Source organism: Pinus tabuliformis, chromosome 1_2 (genome assembly GCF_031772625.1).
Source record: "Pinus tabuliformis cultivar Carrire ecotype Pingquan chromosome 1_2, CPIR1, whole genome shotgun sequence".
Taxonomy (NCBI): Eukaryota; Viridiplantae; Streptophyta; class Pinopsida; order Pinales; family Pinaceae; genus Pinus; species Pinus tabuliformis.
Window position 1 is genome coordinate 1,303,561,873 of NC_142298.1, and position 20,759 is coordinate 1,303,582,631.

The 20,759-nt window shown below is 39.5% G+C and overlaps 1 protein-coding gene across 3 annotated transcripts in view; it reads left to right on the forward strand.

Annotated features, from left to right (window-relative positions):
- The window catches only part of LOC149211001 (uncharacterized), a 543,418-nt gene that overhangs the window by 184,396 nt on the left and 338,263 nt on the right, over positions 1 to 20,759 (forward strand). For all 3 annotated transcript variants that reach the window (XM_089396847.1, XM_089396848.1, XM_089396849.1), the window contains one exon: positions 4,399 to 4,530. In XM_089396847.1, the coding sequence (XP_089252973.1) occupies positions 4,399 to 4,530 (132 nt within the window). The remainder of the gene's footprint in view (positions 1 to 4,398; positions 4,531 to 20,759) is intronic.

The following is a 20,759-nucleotide window of genomic DNA, read 5'->3' on the forward strand; positions in this document are numbered from 1 at the left end:
ACAATGTAGTAGATGAGGGCTTTCTTTCTTGACAGCGTAGAGGATTAAGGCTGATTGCGTCCTAGATCTAGGTCATGCGTAGAGCTGCTCGGGCATCATCTAGGACTGCGTTTAGGGCAACATTTATCCCTTAGAGATTCTTCTTTCCACTAAAACCCAAAACAAATGGAGAAGAAGAAATCTCAAGAGAGTTGTGTGTTCAAATGACTTGCAAGGCACTTGTATTTATACCAAAACGTGGAGCATAAGAGGGGGCAGTTTAGTTGCTGGCCGACCTCGACAAATTGTCCCGTAACACAAATAAATTCATATCTCCATGAATACTTATCGGAATCAGATGATCTTTAGATCAATCGTACACCTCTCGATGAGAGGGATCCAAGAAAAATATCAGCTGCCATAAATAAAATCACCCACATGGAGTTTGGCCCTAGTTGTCAATTTTAACAATATATCATAAGCACTGAATGCATATATACAGACAAAATCCCAAGAAGCGTTGGACCCAAGGAGCAGTCCCAAGGAGCAAGAGGAGCAGTACCAAAGAGAAGAGCGAGAAGCAGTTCAAAGAGAAGCCATCGGGAGCCAAAGGAAAGCCATCAGAAGCCAAGAGCAGGAGCCAAGACAAGCCAAGGAGGAGCAGATCCAAGAGAAGATCGCATATGCCCAAGAGAAAGAGCCAAAAGGAAAAAGTAGTGTTATCGGAGTAATAGATTTTGGAAACCTTAATAATACATTATCGGAATATATCACAACACATATAATAAAACCAAGTCGGAGAAATATTATATCGATGTTTTTATATCAACGTTTTTTAATTGTGTCACAACTCCGATCTTTGATCTCCGATATGATATGGACCTACGATCTCTGATATGCAATATGGACCTCTGATCTTCGACTTCCGATATGCAGACCCGACTTTATTTAAGTTAACGATTTAATTATCTAATCGCAGCCGCCTCTTTATCGAAACTTTTGCATGGCACCTCCTATAAGACCTAAACTCCAATGGCTGATATGGTTGTAGACCCGATTGGTTTTATCATAATGCTTTTAGTATAATATCGTGTCCGTCTCGTCTGAACTTTCCTCTACTGCAAGTTTTGCATGCCATGTTATGTTAAAGCTTCTGGTACAAACCTTTGATACCCATATAAAGAAAATATTTTTTTGATGTGGATAGTTGAAACAAGTCAGCCTTACTTCAAATAGATGTGTCCCTTCTGTTATAAACGAAATCACTATAAATACAAGTCTAAACCTTCATTTCAACTCATCGATTTGGTGAAGATCTATTATAGAGATATATTACAGTTCACAACTCGTGAACTAGGAACACCGAGAAGGAATTGAAGAATTAAATTGTTTGGGGATATTTGTTCTAGAGCTTGGAAATCGGATCTATAGAAGACCTGTGGTTTGGATATGGGAACATTTTAGTTTCGGTGAAGCCCAGAATAGACATTTCAGTTTTGGTGGAGCGCGGATTCGCGGGTAGTGCAGTTTTGGTGGAGCACAGCTCTTAATCTAAAAGTGTGAAGGGTCGTGATCTCTTAAGACTACCGGAGGAGGCTTAGTGATAAAAAGGTTGAAGAAATATTCAGACTCTCTGTGGAGAGGAAATACCTAAAACACGAAGAATCAATTATCTGTGGAAGTTTGGACTTTGGAATGCTCGGAGTTACAGTCACCTGTGGAGCTCGGACTACACATCCGATCCGTGATTACTTTAAGTACTATCACCTATGGCTTACAGTTTGGATTTGTAGCTTGCATATCGTTAAGATTAGTGGCTTACACAGTTCGACTTGTGGTACTGTGGGACACATAAGCTTGGAACTGTGGTGAGTCGATTAGTGGAGGTATGGACTAATTAGAGCTCGGACCTGTAGCATACTTATGTGTGACACTTCAGACTTGAAACCTTTTCACTCTTGAGTAGAAAAGTACTCGTGAAAATAGCATTGAAGAACATGTGGGACATTTAGAGACTAATTGTATTAATCCATTGGAGTAGTTATTGTAGACATCTTGGAGCACCTATTAAAGAGCTTGTGGAGAAATAACTTCTTGTTGAAGCACTGTGAAGACTCCCTTGGAGAGCTCTTGAAGAAGCCCTTAAAGAGGCTTCGAGTAGGCAAAGAACTTGGGCTGCCTATTGAAGACACCTTGAAGGTCTTTGTGATATTATTGGAGACTATGATGCATTGAAGCTATCAAGAGGTGACTTTGGAGATATTTGTTTGGGTGACATGAAGAGCAGTGGTGACACCTTCTAAGAAGACAAGGTTGTCATTGATGAAGTAATTTGGAGGAGCCATTGCTGAAGATAGACAGGGTTCGTTGTAGAAGACATTGGGAGCCATGAACAATTACTAAGCTTATCTTGACGATGTTATGAATATAATTCATAACAAAATAAAATAAATACAAATAATGTAAATGATAAATAATCAAATAATGATTATGTTAAATAGTCATCAAGAAAAGGCATGTTTAAAAGACATGCCCAATCGTGAAGGGATACTTGCCTAGTGTATATGCGGGTCCTCATTGTAACATTCTACATCACTTGTACATTTTATATATATAATAAATTATTATTAGAAATACCTTTGTGTATTTTTACATTTTAAGTCAATAAGCTATAAGTTTTGTTGCTTCAAATGAATTGAAGCTGAGGGTTGGAGCCGCAGATGAGGAGCCTCATAGAGACAAGGTTGGTACCTTGGAGGATATGGTTGGAGCCCTAGAGGTTTGTGCCTCAAATTGACAAGGTTGGAGCCATGGGAAGTCCAAGTCGGTGCTTGGAAAACTACAGGTTGGAGCCTAATGGATTGAAGATTGGTGTCTTCATCTAGGGTTGGAGCCCTAATTATTATTGTACTTGATTTATTGTAAAGAAGAGGATTGGAGTCCTCGTTATCTCTGATTAATATAAGTATTTATTCTTATTGTTCATTTTGTGTTTTAATTATAAGTGATCTAACTGGTAAAAATCCTTAGAACACAAATGATTGAGCCTTGTTCTTTGTTTGGTGCCCTACCTGAGCCTATTAAAGCTGTCACCTTTGAGCCATTGCCTTACAATATCTGTTAGGTGACTTACACTAGGAAGCCCCCCCTGTAGTGAAATTCTATTAAAGAGCAGGAGGTGAAGTGCTGAGGTAACAGTGGCCTCCACCTCAATGTGGTGTCTTGGTCTAGCTTATTAGATTTTGAGGCAACATGTCCCATCCCTTTTTGAAAATCTCTGTTTAACAGTTGATCATCAAGTGTTTAAATGTGTTGAACGCTCTTCATGCCAAAGCTGTAAAAAATATACACAAGAAATAAAAAAATGTGTAGATGTCTGGGCATGTCAATAAATATGTCATCATTTGTGATTGATGTAGGTATATCATCTAGATGTTCAAAAAATTTACATCTTTACGTCAATATCTCATTTTTGTAAATTTAATATTTTTAAAATTTCAACTCTATATATATATATATATATTTTTTAAGAATCTCAACTATGATTTTTTGGCCTAGCTGATTTTTTCAAGGGTGAAAAAATTGCGATTTTATCGTAACTGCACAAAAAAATCAGCAGTCGACAGAAAAAATCATTAGGCTAGGGATAGGGGCGATAGAAGCAATGTTATAAGAGCCAGACTGAACAGGTCCCTTGGAACACAATTTTTATTATTATTTTATTTTATTTTAAAAAGCAATAATTTATGAGTGTGCCAGACTAATATTCATCCATACCCCTACTAATGCTTTGTAATTAATGGTAATCAGCCAGGCCAAAAAGTCATGTTTTCCAAATCTTTTGTAATAAAATTGCAATTATTTTCAACAGTGATTTAGACCCAACCCTTCTTAGCAATCTCTGGCATGAAATTTGTCAGTCCAAAACAATTGAGCTAACACCCCCCTCCCCACTCCCCACATCTCTCTCTCTCTCTCTCTATATATATATATATATAGATATATATATGCCATTGTCACATTTTGGGTTGTCTGCCATTACTGGTATAATATTTATTTAACAATTGAGCTAACAATCCCCTCCCCCCTCCCCTCATCTCTCTCTCTCTCTCTCTCTATATATATATATATGCCATTGTCACATTTTGGGTTGTCTGCCATTGACTGGTATAATATTTATTTAACAAGATGGAAAAATTAAATCCATAAACTATTTGTCCATAAGACTGAACTTAATTCTATAAATATTTGTCCATAAGACTAAAAACTTAAATCCATAAACTATGTTAGGTGCAAATTTATGCTTTGAAATATTATTTTTCATTGCTTTTTGATTCTTGTTCGAGTCTGCTTGTCTCTGCTTCTCTCAATGTAAATATTATTTTCAAAGAACTAATCCTTTTGATTGTCTTTAATCAGGTTGAAGAACGATTTGTCACCTTAAATACTGGTATTTGTGAGATCGCTTTGGAGATTACAAATTGGGTTGCCATTAATTGTCTTCCTACTGAAAGAATTCTTCAATTCATGGAGAATTCATTAGAGGGCCAGGTTTTTCCTCATATGTTTTCTCTAGAAATTACATATGTGGTCTTTGATGTATAGCATGCGTGGTTGCATGTTGAAGAAAACCCCCAATATGCTCATTTTGTCTTTATGGTTCTTTGCTTACTATGCATGTCTGTTTATAATATATATTAGTATTGCAAACGCCAGTCTGAATAATAACTCATCAAGTGTTCCAAAAATGAAAATTTGGAAATCATAAAAAAAATTAGGAAAATTCGCTGAGCAGTTAAAAAGGCAATAACTTCATATCTTTTCAATTAGATTGAACAATATACTTGTGTTTTGGTAAATAAAGAATATTTTATTGAGATAAAGGAAAACATATATGCTAGCTTCGTGGCAGAATGTAGAGAATACGACTGTTAGGTCCTGACAAAACTTTCAGAATGGAATATAATATTTTAAAAGAATGTGTGTCCCAACATTTCCTGTGTTTCTAGTTCAATGAAAATAAATAAAAATGCCGGAAGGATAATCTCTCACATCTTTCTAAAAAGCTTTTAACTTCAAGATTAATTATCTCCATAATAGCCTCACACTGATAACATAGTTCCCTGATGAGTAAAATGACATAAAAACAGCCATAATGGAAACACCAGGGCTATGTTCTACGCACATTTTATGGACAACTCATACTCTCTACCTACTGCATATTTTAGCATCTTGTCTGTCTTTTATGAGTAGATATGTTGCATGAAGGCTGGTTACCGTTGCAGAAATCTAGTATCCCTGCATATTAAACGGAAAGATGGAAGGTCAGGCTTTTGATTTTCTGCAAGTCTGAATGAAAGATTCTCAAACTCTATTTTGTTTTGGCTTGGGCTTTGAACCTATTGATGACTCTGTGTCAAGTTTCAACTACCCTATAGCAGTACACATTTTCGCAAAGGAATTCCATCGTGTTCGAACATTTAGAATATCCTAGATTCATCATCATTAGTCGTGAGTTTGTCAAAATTGTAAACCCATTATGCAAAATTTTAATGTAGATGATGCTAGTAAGACCATATATGTATGTAACTGTTGATTTTTGGTAGCATCGGATTTGCTCTAGCCATGAAAATTGGTGGAGAGGCTAAGGCACATGAGATCTTCAAGACCCAGAAATCGTTTAGGGAAATTCCACCCGGATGGAGAGGTATTAAAATAATTAATATTTTTAATGGGTTCCTAAGTCTAAACTTAGGAAACTTAAAATATTAGTGTATTAATATAAAATGGGTGAGAAAGTTCTAAATGACGAGGATCAAGCCAAATCTAATCTTAGCCGTTGATTAGGAACTTAATCTCGACCGTTGAATTCACAATTTAGCAATCACATTAACATAAAGTAAAATGCTGATAGAACATAAATAAATTGACAGAAGACAAGCCAAGACAAGAGACACTAAATGTGGCAGCTAGCCAGGGACAAACCCCAATGTGGGGAAACCCTTTGATCAATTCTTCTATATTCTTCAATAATTCAGTAGAGAGAGAGAGAGATAGTACAATATCACAAATCTGTGATTTTATATTAGCAATAATATAACAGCAACTACCAAAGTCAACGCTGGTCAAACAACTCCAATTTGACCTCTAGTCAACCTTGAAGAACTCGGTCTTCAACAACAAACATCAGCAGCCCACAACCCTCGGTCAATGGTCAAAACAACAGTCAACAAATCAGCCCCTGCGGTTAGCCCTAACCAGTCAATGCTAGTCAACGCAACACATAAACAGCTATGCGTAGATCAGATATGGTCAACGCTTAGTCAACGCATTCCCCATCAGCCCTGCAGGTTGGTCAATGCAACCCAGAAAAGTCAACGCTGCCCTAAAACAAAAAACTCATCCTCCTAGCATGTGTGAGAGAAACTGCTCCTACGCTGGCCCAATAAGATTAGGAGAGAGAAGATGAAGAGATGAGTAGTGTTGCACTAATCGCGAAAAAAGCGCGATAAAATCGTAAAATCGCGATTTTTAAAAAATCACGATATAATCGCCTGATAAAAATGTTAATTTTTTTTGGCCGATTTTTATGAAAAAATCGTGGCTATGTAGGGTAGTGCGATTTATAACTAGAAAAACACGATTTTTTTTTCATTTGGACAGCAGACAGGCGCGCGACGGGGTTTGGAGTCTTGGAGTGAGCTCTTGGTCATTTGGGAGTTGAATCCGCTAACTGGAGGAGAAAAACGAAGTGTGAGCTAAGGAGGAGACGAATTTTCTCCATAAAACCGGTATGGGCACCAACGTTTTGTGTTTTGTAACTTTGTTTTGGTTTTTTTCTATGTTTTTGGTTGGGTTTGGAATCTGGATAACCCATTGTTTATCAAAAGAATTCAATGAGTTATCAAATATTTTTGAATTGATTTGAATCTTGATGGGGTTTTTGACATTTGTCCAATGTCATTTGATTTTTCATTTTGTTTGTTAAAACTTCAAATTTCTTAAACTATATGTAATTTTTTTTTTTTTTTTTTGTACAATGTAAATTGTAAGTTTGTAACTTGTAAATTGTAATCCTTATTTTGCCATAGGTTCACCAAATCACCATTCAAGTTTTCAACTTCAAAGTTCAAAGTCAAACATGCCAAAGAAATTGGATCCTCTGTGGGAATTTGGTGAACCTGATGGAGGGAATGATAGAATAAACTTGTTTTGCAAGTTGTGTGGGCACCATATGTCCGGAGGGGTGTATAGATTGAAGTATCACCGTGCACAAATCCCTGGATTTGATGTAGGGCCTTGCACAAATACAAATCCTGAAATCATCCGAAAAGCCATGAGATCATTGGAAAATTTCGACCACACTAGAGAGGCCAAAGCAGAAATGAAAAGGCAACTAACAAAGCCAGCATCAACCAACCCGGTAGCTGCCTCATCATTTTTTGTTCCTCGAACCACACCTGGTTCACAACCATCTATCACTTCAATGCTTAAAAAAACTGAGAAAGAACAAACTGACATGTTGTTGGCCTAATTTCTCCTTTGTATTGATATTCTTTTTAGCATTGTAAGGAATAATCCATTTTTCCAGCCTGCTGTTGATGCTATTACAACTGTTGGCCCAGGGTACAAAATCCCTTCTTATCATGACATTAGAGGCCGAATTCTTCAAAATGAAAAGCTTGAATGCACCAAAAGATTGGAGGATTTTAGGGAATCATGGGCACAAACAGGATGCACTATGATGTCAGATGGTTGGATTGACCAAAAGGGGAGAACCCTTATAAAATTCTTGTTTAGTTGTCCCAAGGGGACTATGTTTATCAAGTATGTTGATGCATCTGCACAAATCAAAGATGCAAAAACTTTATGTGATTTGCTGGATGTGTTTATTTTGGAGATGGGTGCAGAAAATGTTGTCCAAGTCATAACGGACAATGCTGCAAATTATGTTGCTGCTGGCAGGACGCTTATGGACAAACATCCTACTTTATTTTGGACACCTTGTGCTGCACATTGTATTGATTTGATGTTGGACGACGTAGGGAAAATTTCCTTTGTCAAAGATATTGTTGAGTCATCAAAAAGCATTACGAAATTTATATATAATCATACATTTGTTTAGCTTGATGAGAAAATTGACCAACAACAAAGAGTTGGTGCGCCTCGCCATTACACGGTTTGCCACCAGTTTCATATCTTTTCAATCCCTCTTGAATTCTATGTGGGATGTGAAGAGAATGTTTCTTTCAGAGAGTGGCGTGCTTTGACAATGAGCCGTAAACCAGAGGGAGAGGCCATATGCAGACTAGTTTCATACCAGGAAGACTTTTGGGCGGGAGTGCAAGAGGTGTGCGCCGTCACTGAACCTTTGGTAAAGGTTATTCGATTAGTTGATGGTGAAAAGCCCGCAATGGGCTATTTGTATGAGGCCATGGACAAGGCGAAAGAATCCATTCGGGCTTACTATGATGATAAGGGAGATGAGGGGTTTCAGAGACAACTCTTCCTATGGGGAGTGATTGATGAACGATGGAACAACACACTCTATCGTCCCATTCATACTGCAAGGATCTACCTGAACCCCGCATTTTCTTACACATGTGGGTGCATATTTGATGTTGAGATCATGGATAGATTCTTAACCTGTGTCTAGAGGATGGTGCGATCTCCAGCAGAACGTACAGAAATCTCTAAAGAAATTGAGACATATAGGATGGTAGGTGGCACATTTGGCTTTGACATGGCTATGACGATTAAAATGCCAGGTATTTTTTAGTTTGTTTCAAATTTCATTGTCTCTTCAAATTCCATTTTTTTTCTTATGTTTATTTAAAATTTTATTTGTAATTTTGTTGTAGATGCATGGTGGAGAATGTATGGTGCCAGGTTACCCGTCTTGCAAAAGCTTGCTATTCGAATCCTCAACCAAACATGTAGCTCCTCAGGATGTGAGCGCAACTGGAGTGTATTTGAAAAAATACACAACAAGAAGTGCAACAGGTTAACACTTAAAAATTTAAAATATTGCAAATTTCCAAATAATTTTTTGAATTCATTAAACAATATTTTTTTTACAATTATTATTTCATGATCTTTGTACAGGTTGGAGTCCCAACGACTTAATGACATGGTCTACGTCTACTACAATCTTCGATTGTGGGTGAGGCAACTTGAGAGGACAACTGATATGGAGGCCATCCTGGATGGGATTGACACCACTGCTGCATGGAGGGTTGAGGCTGAGAGGCCTCTCATGGAGTCTGTTGATGATTGGTTAGTGCTGCAGTAGGAGGAGGAGGAGGAGGAGGAGGTGACACCACCTGCCCAGGCTACGCCCGCCACCAGTAGAAGACATGGTCTACCTCCTATAGCTCCTACTCTTAGTTCTTCAGCTTCTAGAGCACAACAAAGTCCACTGCCAACTCCACTAGCGTCTACATTTAGAGGGAAAGGGAAAGCTATGGCATTTTCTGGCAAGAGGGGCAGAGGAAATCAATAGTATTAGATTTTAGTTATTTTGTTCATTTCATTGTATATGACATTATGACTCATGATATGACTCATGAGATACATTATTATATTTTTTGTTGATATTTTGAGGCTGAGTTGGGACTCAGGAGTCAGGACTTACTATTCAAGACATGATTCACTGTTATGTGTGATGTAGCACTAGATTTGATATTAAACATCTTATACATTAGTTCTTTTATCATATTTATGTGTCAATGTATTTATTTTATGTTGTAGATGATTTAGATATTAAAAAAATTGAAAAAAAATCAATATTTTTGTATGTTACGTTTTTTTTCCCTATTTTTATGATTTTTTCCGATTTTTTCCCCGCGCCGAAATTATCCCGATAACGACTAGTGCAACATTGGAGATGAGTGATCGTGAAATGAGGCACAATGTCTCCTTCCTTTATATGCAACGTTGAGGTTAAGCTGGGGGTGTGCCACACCAACACACTTTATCTTGTTGGCCAACCTTGACAAATTGTCAAGAATTACAAATAAATTCATATCTCCATGAATACATGTTGGAATCGGATGATCGTTAGATCAAATCCTACACCTCTCGATGAGAGGAATGCAAGAAAAATATCAGCTGCCATAAATAAGATGACCCACATGGAGTTTGGCCCTAGTTTCCAATTTTAACACTCCCTCTCAACTAGCGAGAACTCCATTTGCTAATCCATTTGTTTGTCGATACTATCTCTGTCATCAAATGCACTGCCCTGCATTGCTCGGCTTTGTTCTGCTGAACTATGAAGAAGAAGAAATGATCAAGAATGTATCATACCATCCTCTACTGACCCGAAGTCAGTCCCAGATAAAAGAGAGTGCTCAATAGCGCTCTTACTGACCTGAAGTTAGTCCCAGAGAGTGTGTCATACCACTCTTACTGATCCCAGATCAGTTCCAAAAGAGAGTGAGTTATATCACTCTTACTGACCTGAAGTTAGTTCCAATTGATCCCAGATCAATGTCATCCTAGCGTAGGGAGTACAGTAGATACACGATGCGTGTATCGGTACTACTATGGTTCTTATTCTCATTTCCCTACTCATTGGCCAAATGAGAGGTACTTCCCATGAGTCCCAGACTGCATAGGTAGGATGCCTCGACAAGAGAAGGATGAACCGCTCTTCCTGCCTACAAGTCGCCATGGGGTATCACAGGGGAATGCTGAGCCATTCACCCTGTACACAACTCACCATTAGGGGAGGGTGAATCGCCCTATGGTCGCTCGTCACTTCAAGAAGTACCCCAAGCCCCCCGAGCTCCCAGAGCTCAGTGCATGCATCATACATGACACTCATAAGAGGGTCTCTCAACGACTCCTAGTCGTTCTCGGAAAGTCAAGAATTTGACCATTCCTAGGGGCTTTGTCAGAATATTGACGACTTGCTCATCTGTACCGATATGATGGAGCCTTATTGCTCCTCGCTGTACCATATCCCTGATAAAGTGGTACCTAATATCGATATGTTTGGAGCAATCATGAAATACAGGATTCTCGGATAAATGAATCCCACTCTAGTTGTCGCAAAGGATCACGGTAATATCCAATGTATGTCCAAACAGCGCACTGAAGAGCTTCCTCAACCAGACAACCTCTCAGGAGGCCACACTCGCAGCAATGTACTCTGCCTCAGCGTTGCTCAAAGCCACCGACTTCTGCTTCCTGCTCATCCAGGAGATTGAGGCAGAAACCAAAGAGAAACAACACCCGAAAGTGCTCTTTCTGTCCACCACACTGCCTGCCCAATCAACATCGAAATATCCATGTAGCCTCACATCTTTGGCAGTGTATCTCAACCCATGAGTGATTGTGCCTCAAAGATATCTTAGAAGATTCTTGACACCAATCTAGTGTGAGTGATGAGGCTCAACCATATACTGGCTGAATGTGTTGACTGGAAAACATATATCAAGATGGGAGTTCACCAAGAACATCAATGCTCCTATGAGTTGACGATACTCAGTAGCATTTCCCAAAGCAGGTCCAGTAGTACTACCGCATAACTTCTTGAAGTTAAGCTCCATTGGGGTAGTCACGGGCTTGCAGTCCACCATACCAAATCTCTCCAATACCTTCACCATGTATTTTCCTTGAGATAGGAAAATCTCTCCTGGCTTCTGCCAGACCTCCAACCATAGGAAATAGTGCATCAATCTTAGATCCTTCATTTCAAATTCGGAAGCCAACTCCCTCTTACATTTGTGAATGAGAGGGTCTACACCTGTCAGAAAGAGGTCGTCAACATATAGCACCAGTATGAGAGGCTTATCATCTTCAACCTTAAAGTAAAGGTTTGGATCGTCTTCACTCCTAGTGAATCCCAGCTTCATCAAGTAGCTATCGATCCTCTTATACCAAGCTCGGGGTGCTTGCTTCAGCCCATAGAGGGCTTTCTTCAACCTACATACATGAGATTCCTGATTATGAATCTCAAACACCTCGGGTTGTTCCCCATAGACTTCCTCTTTAATCATACCATGCAAGAATGTGGTCTTGACAGATCTGATGTAGGTTCCATCCTTGCGAAGCAGCAAGGGCTATGATCGAGCGAATGGTGGTGTATCGGGCAATAGGTGGAAATATCTTTTCATAGTGGAAACACTGAGAGGGGGGTTGAATCAATATTTCTTTTCAATTATTATTTTTATCAGTTAAAAACATTTATATTTGGAACACAGAAATAGATAACAGGAATAGATGCTTTTATTAATGTGATCTTTGCAATAAATCAAGTACAATATATATATATATATATATATATATATATATATATATATATATATATATATGGTTTCAATCAGTTGCCAAGCACCAACTTGGACTCTTTGTGAGGCTCCAAACTCCCAGGACACTAATCCTTTCAATTCTGAGGCACCAACCTCAAGAGCTCCAACCCTTTGCTATCACTGTTTGGATATGTTTGGTTGTAATTCTCTGCTCCCAACCCTGCTAGACCTATGACTTACTTCTGTACTCCTGTTCCTTCCACTTCTGCCAGAACTTTGGCTTCCTTTGTTTCTTACAGTTCCCCAGCAACATTAAACTTTCCTTGTTCTCTGTTTTATATGCCTGATACGCCTGACCTTTGGCTTCCCTCCTCCGGTCGCTTGAGCTTCAGCTTCCCAATCTATGCTCACTCGTCCTTTCATCTTCTTTTCATAATCACGAGTTGTGAACTACCGTTGTGTTCTGTGATTGATGCCCACAGTAGATCATTCGAAATGATACGTCTTATCGTAGATTTATATGAGTTTTACCAATGGAAAGACGTGTTTAGTGGAAGAAGGCCGACCGAATTGAATATTAAAAACATAGTGAAGAGTCTTCCATATTCATGGAAATCATATAGAATAGGCTATACCCATGTAAAGGTCCCATATTCCACGTCATTCTTTTATCGCAATCGCAGCTTCTGGAGGTTTGCACATAACATGGCCAATTCCCAACTGCCGATGGAGCGGATGCGATATGGTATTAAACAGTTATTAATAAGTCCGCGGGTCCACACCCTTATCGCAATCACCGGTTTGACATTCCTTTGTACATTGCGATTACCGCGGATGCGACATTTGATTGAGTCATGCTATAATGGTGTAGTCGGGTCCGCAATTTTATCGCAATCGGCAGTTCGACGGTGTCAATTCTTTTGAACATTGCGATTCAATGGATGCGATATTTCAATAGGTCGTATTATAATGTTGCAGCGGGTCCGCATACATATTGCAATCGGTGGTTCGGGGGTGACAACCCTTTATAACTTGCACTATGAGAGTTCCGATATGCGGATGCGATATAAAAATAGGGCGCGATATAATAGGACCATCGGGTCCGCAACTGTATATCGCAGTCGGGGGTTTCAATGTGGTACTTAATAGAACCTGCCGATGTGATTTCTCCGATATATATATATATATATATATATATATATATATATATAACCTTTCCACTCTATAACATTGGTTATATAGAATTTAACCACATGAAATCCTTATATCCGCGCTATTTCTATTATAATGTTTATATAATAGAAATACACAATAATCATGCGTAACTTACATTTTCTGCCTTTTTTACAGCCTTTGCACATTTTCCGATGTTTGCCTTTTTCGGATCAATGCTCCACCATAGATCTTACCATCCCATCTAACGGTTGATATTACACCCGACCAACACAAAACCGTCCGTTGATCCTTCGCCATCTATCAACCCGCGCTAGATCCAACAGTCTTCATGCATTTCGGGTGAGCCACTTGCAAGAGAAATGACCACCCGAAAAAGGGGTTTTCACTCTCCACCTGAGTGCTACGTGTTGCTCGGTTAATGGAATCGGCCGCTCTCCTCTAAATACCACTTACCGCCTAGCGTCTGCCCGATAACCGCTGCCACTATTACAAAACCGCTTGTTAACCGTTGAACGCGGTTACACAAAGTAATGACTCTCCGCGCTTTGCTTCTCATGGTTTCAAATGACTCTTCCTCTATGCTTCTCTTGCTCCTCTGATCGGTCTTCCCTTTGGATTCCGATAGTTCTGCTTTGGCATATATTACATGCGATGCTCCTCCGTTAACTGCTCTTCTGCTGGCTTCTCCTCCTGATGCGTGTTCCTCTTTGTTCCTTCTAATGAACTTCTTCCCTACTTTGATAGCTCTGCTCTGATACCTCCTATGACTTTCAATATTCTCTCTAATGGCTTGACTGTCTTGGCTTTTGTTAAAATTGGCAACCAGGGCAAAACTTCATGTGGGTCATCTTATTCATGGCTGATAATATTTTTATTAGATTCCTCTCGTCGAGAGGTGTAGGATTGATATAAAGATCATTCGATTCCGATAAGTATTCATGGAGGTATGAATTTATTTTGATTATGGAATTATTATCAAGCCGACCTACAACTCATGTAGGCTCAGAAGCCCAACAGTCACATCTATTCACCCGCCAACGTTGTGTATAAATATAAGAGGACTTTTCCTCATTTGGACTCACTCATCTCATCACATCTCTCTCTCTCTACTGCGCAGATATGAGTCTCTTCTCTACTGCGCTGAAATGGGTCTCTCTCTCTCACACATGTGAAGCCGGAAGTTGTTGAAACTGAAGCTGCAACTGCAGAAGTAAAGATTGACTTGCGTGGCCTAGAAGATCTCCTCTTTGGAACTGCGCTGTAGGTTCATCTGAACCTCCTTTGAAAGCCGCAACTTTTGGTGGTGGAATGAAGTCAATCTGACGAACGGTTTGCAAGATATCCACTGCCCTAGTTTGAAGCCGGAAACTGCTGAAATTGAAGCTGCAACTGCAGAAGTAAAGATTGACTTGCGTGGCCTAGAAGATCTCCTCTTTGGAACTGCGCTGTAGGTTCATCTGAACCTCCTTTGAAAGCCGCAACTTTTGGTGGTGGAATGAAGTCAATCCGACGAACGGTTTGCAAGATATCGACTGCCCTAGTTTGAAGCCGGAAACTGCTGAAACTGAAGCTGCAACTGCAGAAGTAAAGATTGACTTGCGTGGCCTAGAAGATCTCCTCTTTGGAACTGCGCTGTAGGTTCATCTGAACCTCCTTTGAAAGCCGCAACTTTTGGTGGTGGAATGAAGTCAATCCGACGAACGGTTTGCAAGATATCGACTGCCCTAGTTTGAAGCCGGAAACTGCTGAAACTGAAGCTGCAACTGCAGAAGTAAAGATTGACTTGCGTGGCCTAGAAGATCTCCTCATCTGAACTGCACTGTAGGTTCATTTGAACCTCCTCTGAAAGCCGAAACTTTTGGTGGTGGAATGAAGTCAATCCGACGGTCGGTTTGTGAGATATGGTCTGCCCTAGTTTGATAATGAAGCCGCTAATGCTGATGCTGCTGATCTAGGGTTTGCTACTGCTGATATGAATCAGAGTTATTGTACTATTTCTCTCTGCTGAATTATTGAAGATAAAAGAAGATTTGATCAAAGGGTTTCCCCACACATTGTGGGGTTTGTCCCTGGCTAGCCGCCACATCTTGTGTCTCTTATCTTGGCTTGTTTTCTGTCGATCGTTTAATGTTCTATCTGCACTTTACTTTATGTACATGTGATTGCTAATCGGTGGAATATAATATGAAAAAGAAGTAAACTGTTATAAGCATAGAACACACCATAACTTAACAGCTTTCCTCTGGTTTCTCCTCATGGCTTCTTGCTTCGCTTCTCCTAGAATATTGCCATATTGACATCAATGACAATCTAGGTCAACACTTCCTTTTGTGAGAAGCCTCAAGCAACAAAGTGAGCCTTATACTTTTCAGCACTCCCATCAGCGCCATGCTTTATTTTGTAAAGCCATTTTGAGGTGATAACTATTTTGTCCTCGGGTCTGGGGACCACATCCCAAACATCGTTCTTCATGATGGATTCGTATTCCTCATTCATAGCATCCTTCATTACTTGATGCTTCACGGCTTCTTCGAATTATGAAGGCTCATTTTGAATGATGGTGCTCATAATGGTCAAGTATTCTTGATACCTAGTCGACTTCTTACTTTCACGGAAAGTCCCTCTGGGTGCATTGTGTCCTTCGACATCATCAAGTGTCCCCTTGAGCCATGAGGGCCTCTTCCTAGAAGAGGAAGGCTCTTGCGGAGGGGGATCAATAGGATCCATAGGTTCTTCCACATTGGGCATCGTTTGATCTTCCTTCTCATCCGGTTTCCTAGTGTCAGCTTCTTTAGTTTTCTTTAGAATAGGAAGATTGTCAACCTTGCTAAGAGCCATATCTTCGTCAAAGGTGACATCATGACTAATCTCGACTTCCCTTTGACCAGCCACATAGATTCTATAGCCCTTAGAATTTTCACTATAGCCCACGAAGATTCCTTTCTTTCCAGATGCACCCAATTTACTCCTTTTCTCTTTCGGCACATGAAAATATACGGGACTTTCAAAATTTCTAAAATGAGAGACATCAGGTTTCTTACCGGTGAACATCTCTTCCGGAGCCTTGGAATCCAATGCTTGATGAGGGCGTCGGTTTTGAACATATACGACAGTATTCATAGCTTCGGCCCATAGAAACTTTGGAAGCCTTTGATCATGGAGCATCGCACAAACAACTTCCACAATCGTTTGATTCTTCCTTTCCGCCACACCATTATGCTCAATAGTGTATGGTGTTGTGGTCTCCCTCTTAATGCCAGCCTCTTTGCAAAAGTCATGGAACTCATTGGATTCATACTCAGTGCCATTATTAGTCCTTAAGATCTTGATCTTCTTCTCGGTTTGATTGTCGATTAAGGCTTTGAAGTGACGGAACCAGGAGAACACTTCATCCTTCTTTTTCAAGAAGTATATCTAAGTCTTGTAAGAATAATCATTTGTAAAAGTGAGGTAATATAAATATCCTCCCAAAGAGTTCACGAGCATCATATCAGATATGTCAGAGTGAACCAACTGCAAAATGTTGGAGGTCTTGCTATGGCTTGAGGGGAATGGTCCCCTTTTGAGTTTTCCTTCGGCACATCCCGAACATACACCTTCATGCTCTATTTTGTACTCAGGCATCCCTGTTACCATTTGTCTCACATGGGGTAGAGCCTTGTAATGAAGGTGGGCAAACCTCCGGTGCCATAGTTCGGACTGAAGAGATGTGTCATAAGACATGACACCCAACGGACTTCCTCCAACTTGATATAAAGAGTCAACTCGAAAACCAAGAGTGAAAGCATCTTTAAAATTCTTTTTCCACACACGTACCTTTCCATCAATGAAGGCCACCTTGTAGCCTTTGTCTCCCATTACCGAAATGGACACCAAGTTCTTCTTGAGATCAGATACATATAGGACTTCTTGCAAATGAATTGTGTTACCCTGATTTAATTGAATAGTAACATTCCCTACACCCTTTATGGGATGGGTGGAGTTATCTCCAAGAATAATCTCCAAGTTGATCTCCTTCTCTATCAGATTAGAGAGAGCTTCCTTGTAACCAGTGAAGTTCCTTGAGGCACCACTATCAATAAGCCAATTGCCCAATGAGTCTGGAGGAGAGGTAGTGGAGAGGGTCGATATTAGATAATATTCATCTTGCTTATTGTTAACAACATTAGATTCATACCTGGAGTTCCTTGCCTTCTTGGAGGGTTGACCACTTCCTTGATTTCCGACATTCCTCTTTCCTTTTCCATTGAACCTGCCATTCCTTTGATTGTGGTTGGAATTGCCCCGGGAGTGATTTTGATCATCGTCATGAGATGTGTCCTTCCTATTTGGACACTCCCTTGCATAGTGGCCAAATTTATTACAAGCGAAGCATCTTCCCTTCTTTCCACCTTTCGATCCGACCTTTCCTTTGAATTTACACCCAAAATTATTTTTCCTTTTAGCATGAGAGGAGAAAGCAGTGGGGTTTCCTTTAAATGAATGCATTTCCTGCTCTTCAATCCTTGTCTCTTTTTGAATGCATCTTGCCATCAATTCCTGAAATCTCGGAATTTGATTATTGTTGAGAAGAGTGGTTCTAAATACATACGATTCGGATGGGAGCCCTCCAAGAGTAGTGATAGCCAGTTCCCTGTCAGAAATGACTTCTCCAATTGATAGGAGGTCATTGTTGATCTTAGTGATCCTTAAGAAGTAGGATTGCATATCCTCGTCTTTGCCCTTCTTAATTTCCTTCGGCTTATTTTTGAGGAACAAAACTTGATTTGCATCATTGACTTTAAACAAGCTTACCAGTCTATCGTAGACCTCCTTGGAGGTGTTCGGCTCAGAAACGTAGGCCACAAGGTGCTTGTCAATAGAGTCTCGGATGATCTTCTTTGCTTTGACTTCACCCTTAGTGTACTTGTTCCTTGTAGTAGCCGATGCATTTGATGGAGGCTACGCAATTCTGCCTTTCACATAGTCCAACACTTCCTGCTCTTTCAATGTCAGATCAAGATACATCTTCCATTCGTGATAGTCAAACTTCTCATGGAGCTTGTCTTCGACGGGGAAGTGTGATGAGGAACCCATGAAGTCTTAAGACTTTTTCCTACAATCTTCAGTGATTGCTCTTGCTTTGTCTTCACCTTAGCTCTGATACCATGGTAAGTTATGGTATGTTCTTTTTTTAGCCCAATGTCAATTCACATTTTAGCAATCACATTAACATAAAGTAAAATGTTGATAGAACATGAATAAATCGACAGAAGACAAGCCAAACAAGAGACACGACATGTGGCGGCTAGCCAGGGACAAACTTAAATGTGGGGAAACCCTTTAATCAATTCTTCTATATTCTTCAATAATTCAACACAGAGAGAGATAGTACAATATCACAAATATGTGATTTTATATCAACAATAATATAACAACAACCAACAAAGTCAAAGCTGGTCAAACAACTCCAATTTGATCTCTAGTCAACCTTGAAGAACTCGATCTTCAACAACAAACATCAGTAGTCCAAAACAACCCTCAGTCAATGGTCAAAACAAAAGTCAACAAATCAGCAGCCTGTGGTCAGCCCTAACCAGTCAACGCAACACCCAAACAACGATGCACAGTTTAGATATGGTCAAAGCTTGGTCAATGCATTCCCCAGTAGCCCCACACCTTGGTCAACGCAACCCAGAAAAGTCAACACTGCCCAGAAAAGCCAATGCTGCCCTAAAATAGAAAATGCGTCCTCCTTCTAGCACGTGTGACAGAAGCTGCTCCTACATTGGCCCAATAAGATTAGGAGAGAGAAGATGAAGAGATGAGTGATCGTGAAATGAGGCACAATGTCTTCTTCCTTTATATGCAACGTTGAGGTTAAGCTGGGGGTGTGCCACACACTTTATCTTGTTGGCTGACCTTGACAAATTATCAAGAATTACAAATAAATTCATATCTCCATGAATACATGTCGGAATTGGATGATCATTAGATCAATCCTACACCTCTCGACGAGAGGAGTCCATGAAAAATATCAGCGGCCATAAATAAGATGACCCACTTGGAGTTTGGCCTTAGTTGCCAATTTTAACAATAATGAATATGGCGGAGGATGTATATTATAGTTGGCAGATTAATATAATGGTGGATGTATAAAGTGGAGGTATGAATTTAATACCATAACATGTTTTAATATATGGTTTCTTTATATCACATATTATATATTTCATAAACCATGTCTGTGCTATGAGACTTGATACCTTCACCATGTAATGAAGACTTGCACCCAAACTAGAGTTGACTTTGACTTGTTCACTGTCATGTCAAACTGTGGCGTTGCCACTTGGCCTGCAAGACCTCATTTACCTGTTGACCCGCAAACTTCAACGAGCTCTTTCTCTTTCATCCGGAGTCCAAATGCATTTGTTCAAGTTGCGTTGCGATCGTTTTTCCGAGCTATACGCGACGGTGCTGATTTCGATTGCATCCAACAAATTTGATTTTTTGGCCTTTTTTGGATCCTTGACCATCCATTGATTAATTTCGGATCATTTCCTCCTCACTGAGACCTTTTGGACCACCAAAAGGCTTAAGTTCCATAAAACAAATGTGGGTTCCATTTTCCCATTGGCCGGTATCTTTCCACCTTGTTATGAACCTGTACACTTTACTCATACATGCAATTGTCAACAAAACACACAAACTGCAGAATATATCTCCTTTTTCACCCACATTTACATTCATATTTGCTATTAATATCCAGGCACCACTAAATAGTAATAAACCTATTAACAACATTGAAAGTATTGATATAGCTGAAACCATACCCTGCTTTCCTTTCATAGCTGAAACAAAACTCAACTTATCATGCTGCAACTCTTGTTGATGTACAATTTTAGATCCCTCAAGCATGTCTTTCTGTTTGTGATTAATTTTAATGATCTCTTGCTTAGGTTCTTTAGATTGTACAACAACAAATTTTATAGCATAAGCTGCTTGTTTTAACTACTCAACTATAAAAAGAGATTTATCTGCTTTTGTGTGATTAGAATGTACAACATATTCAATTCCTTTTTTGAACAAGTAATATTGATTCTGTTCCCTGTAAAAGATCACTTTTCTATCATATAAATACGGGCTACCCAATATCATCCCACATGTATCTAGTTTTACCACATCACACATCACCTTATCCTTCAATAGAGAATTTATTGCAAACGGTTACATGCATTGCTCAATTGCTCGTAATTTATGATTTCTTCTCATCCAAATTAAAGTATATGGTTTACGATGCTTTATGGTTTTCAATCCCATTTGCTTAACCACGTTTTCTGAAATTAGGTTAGCTTGAGATCCACTATCTAG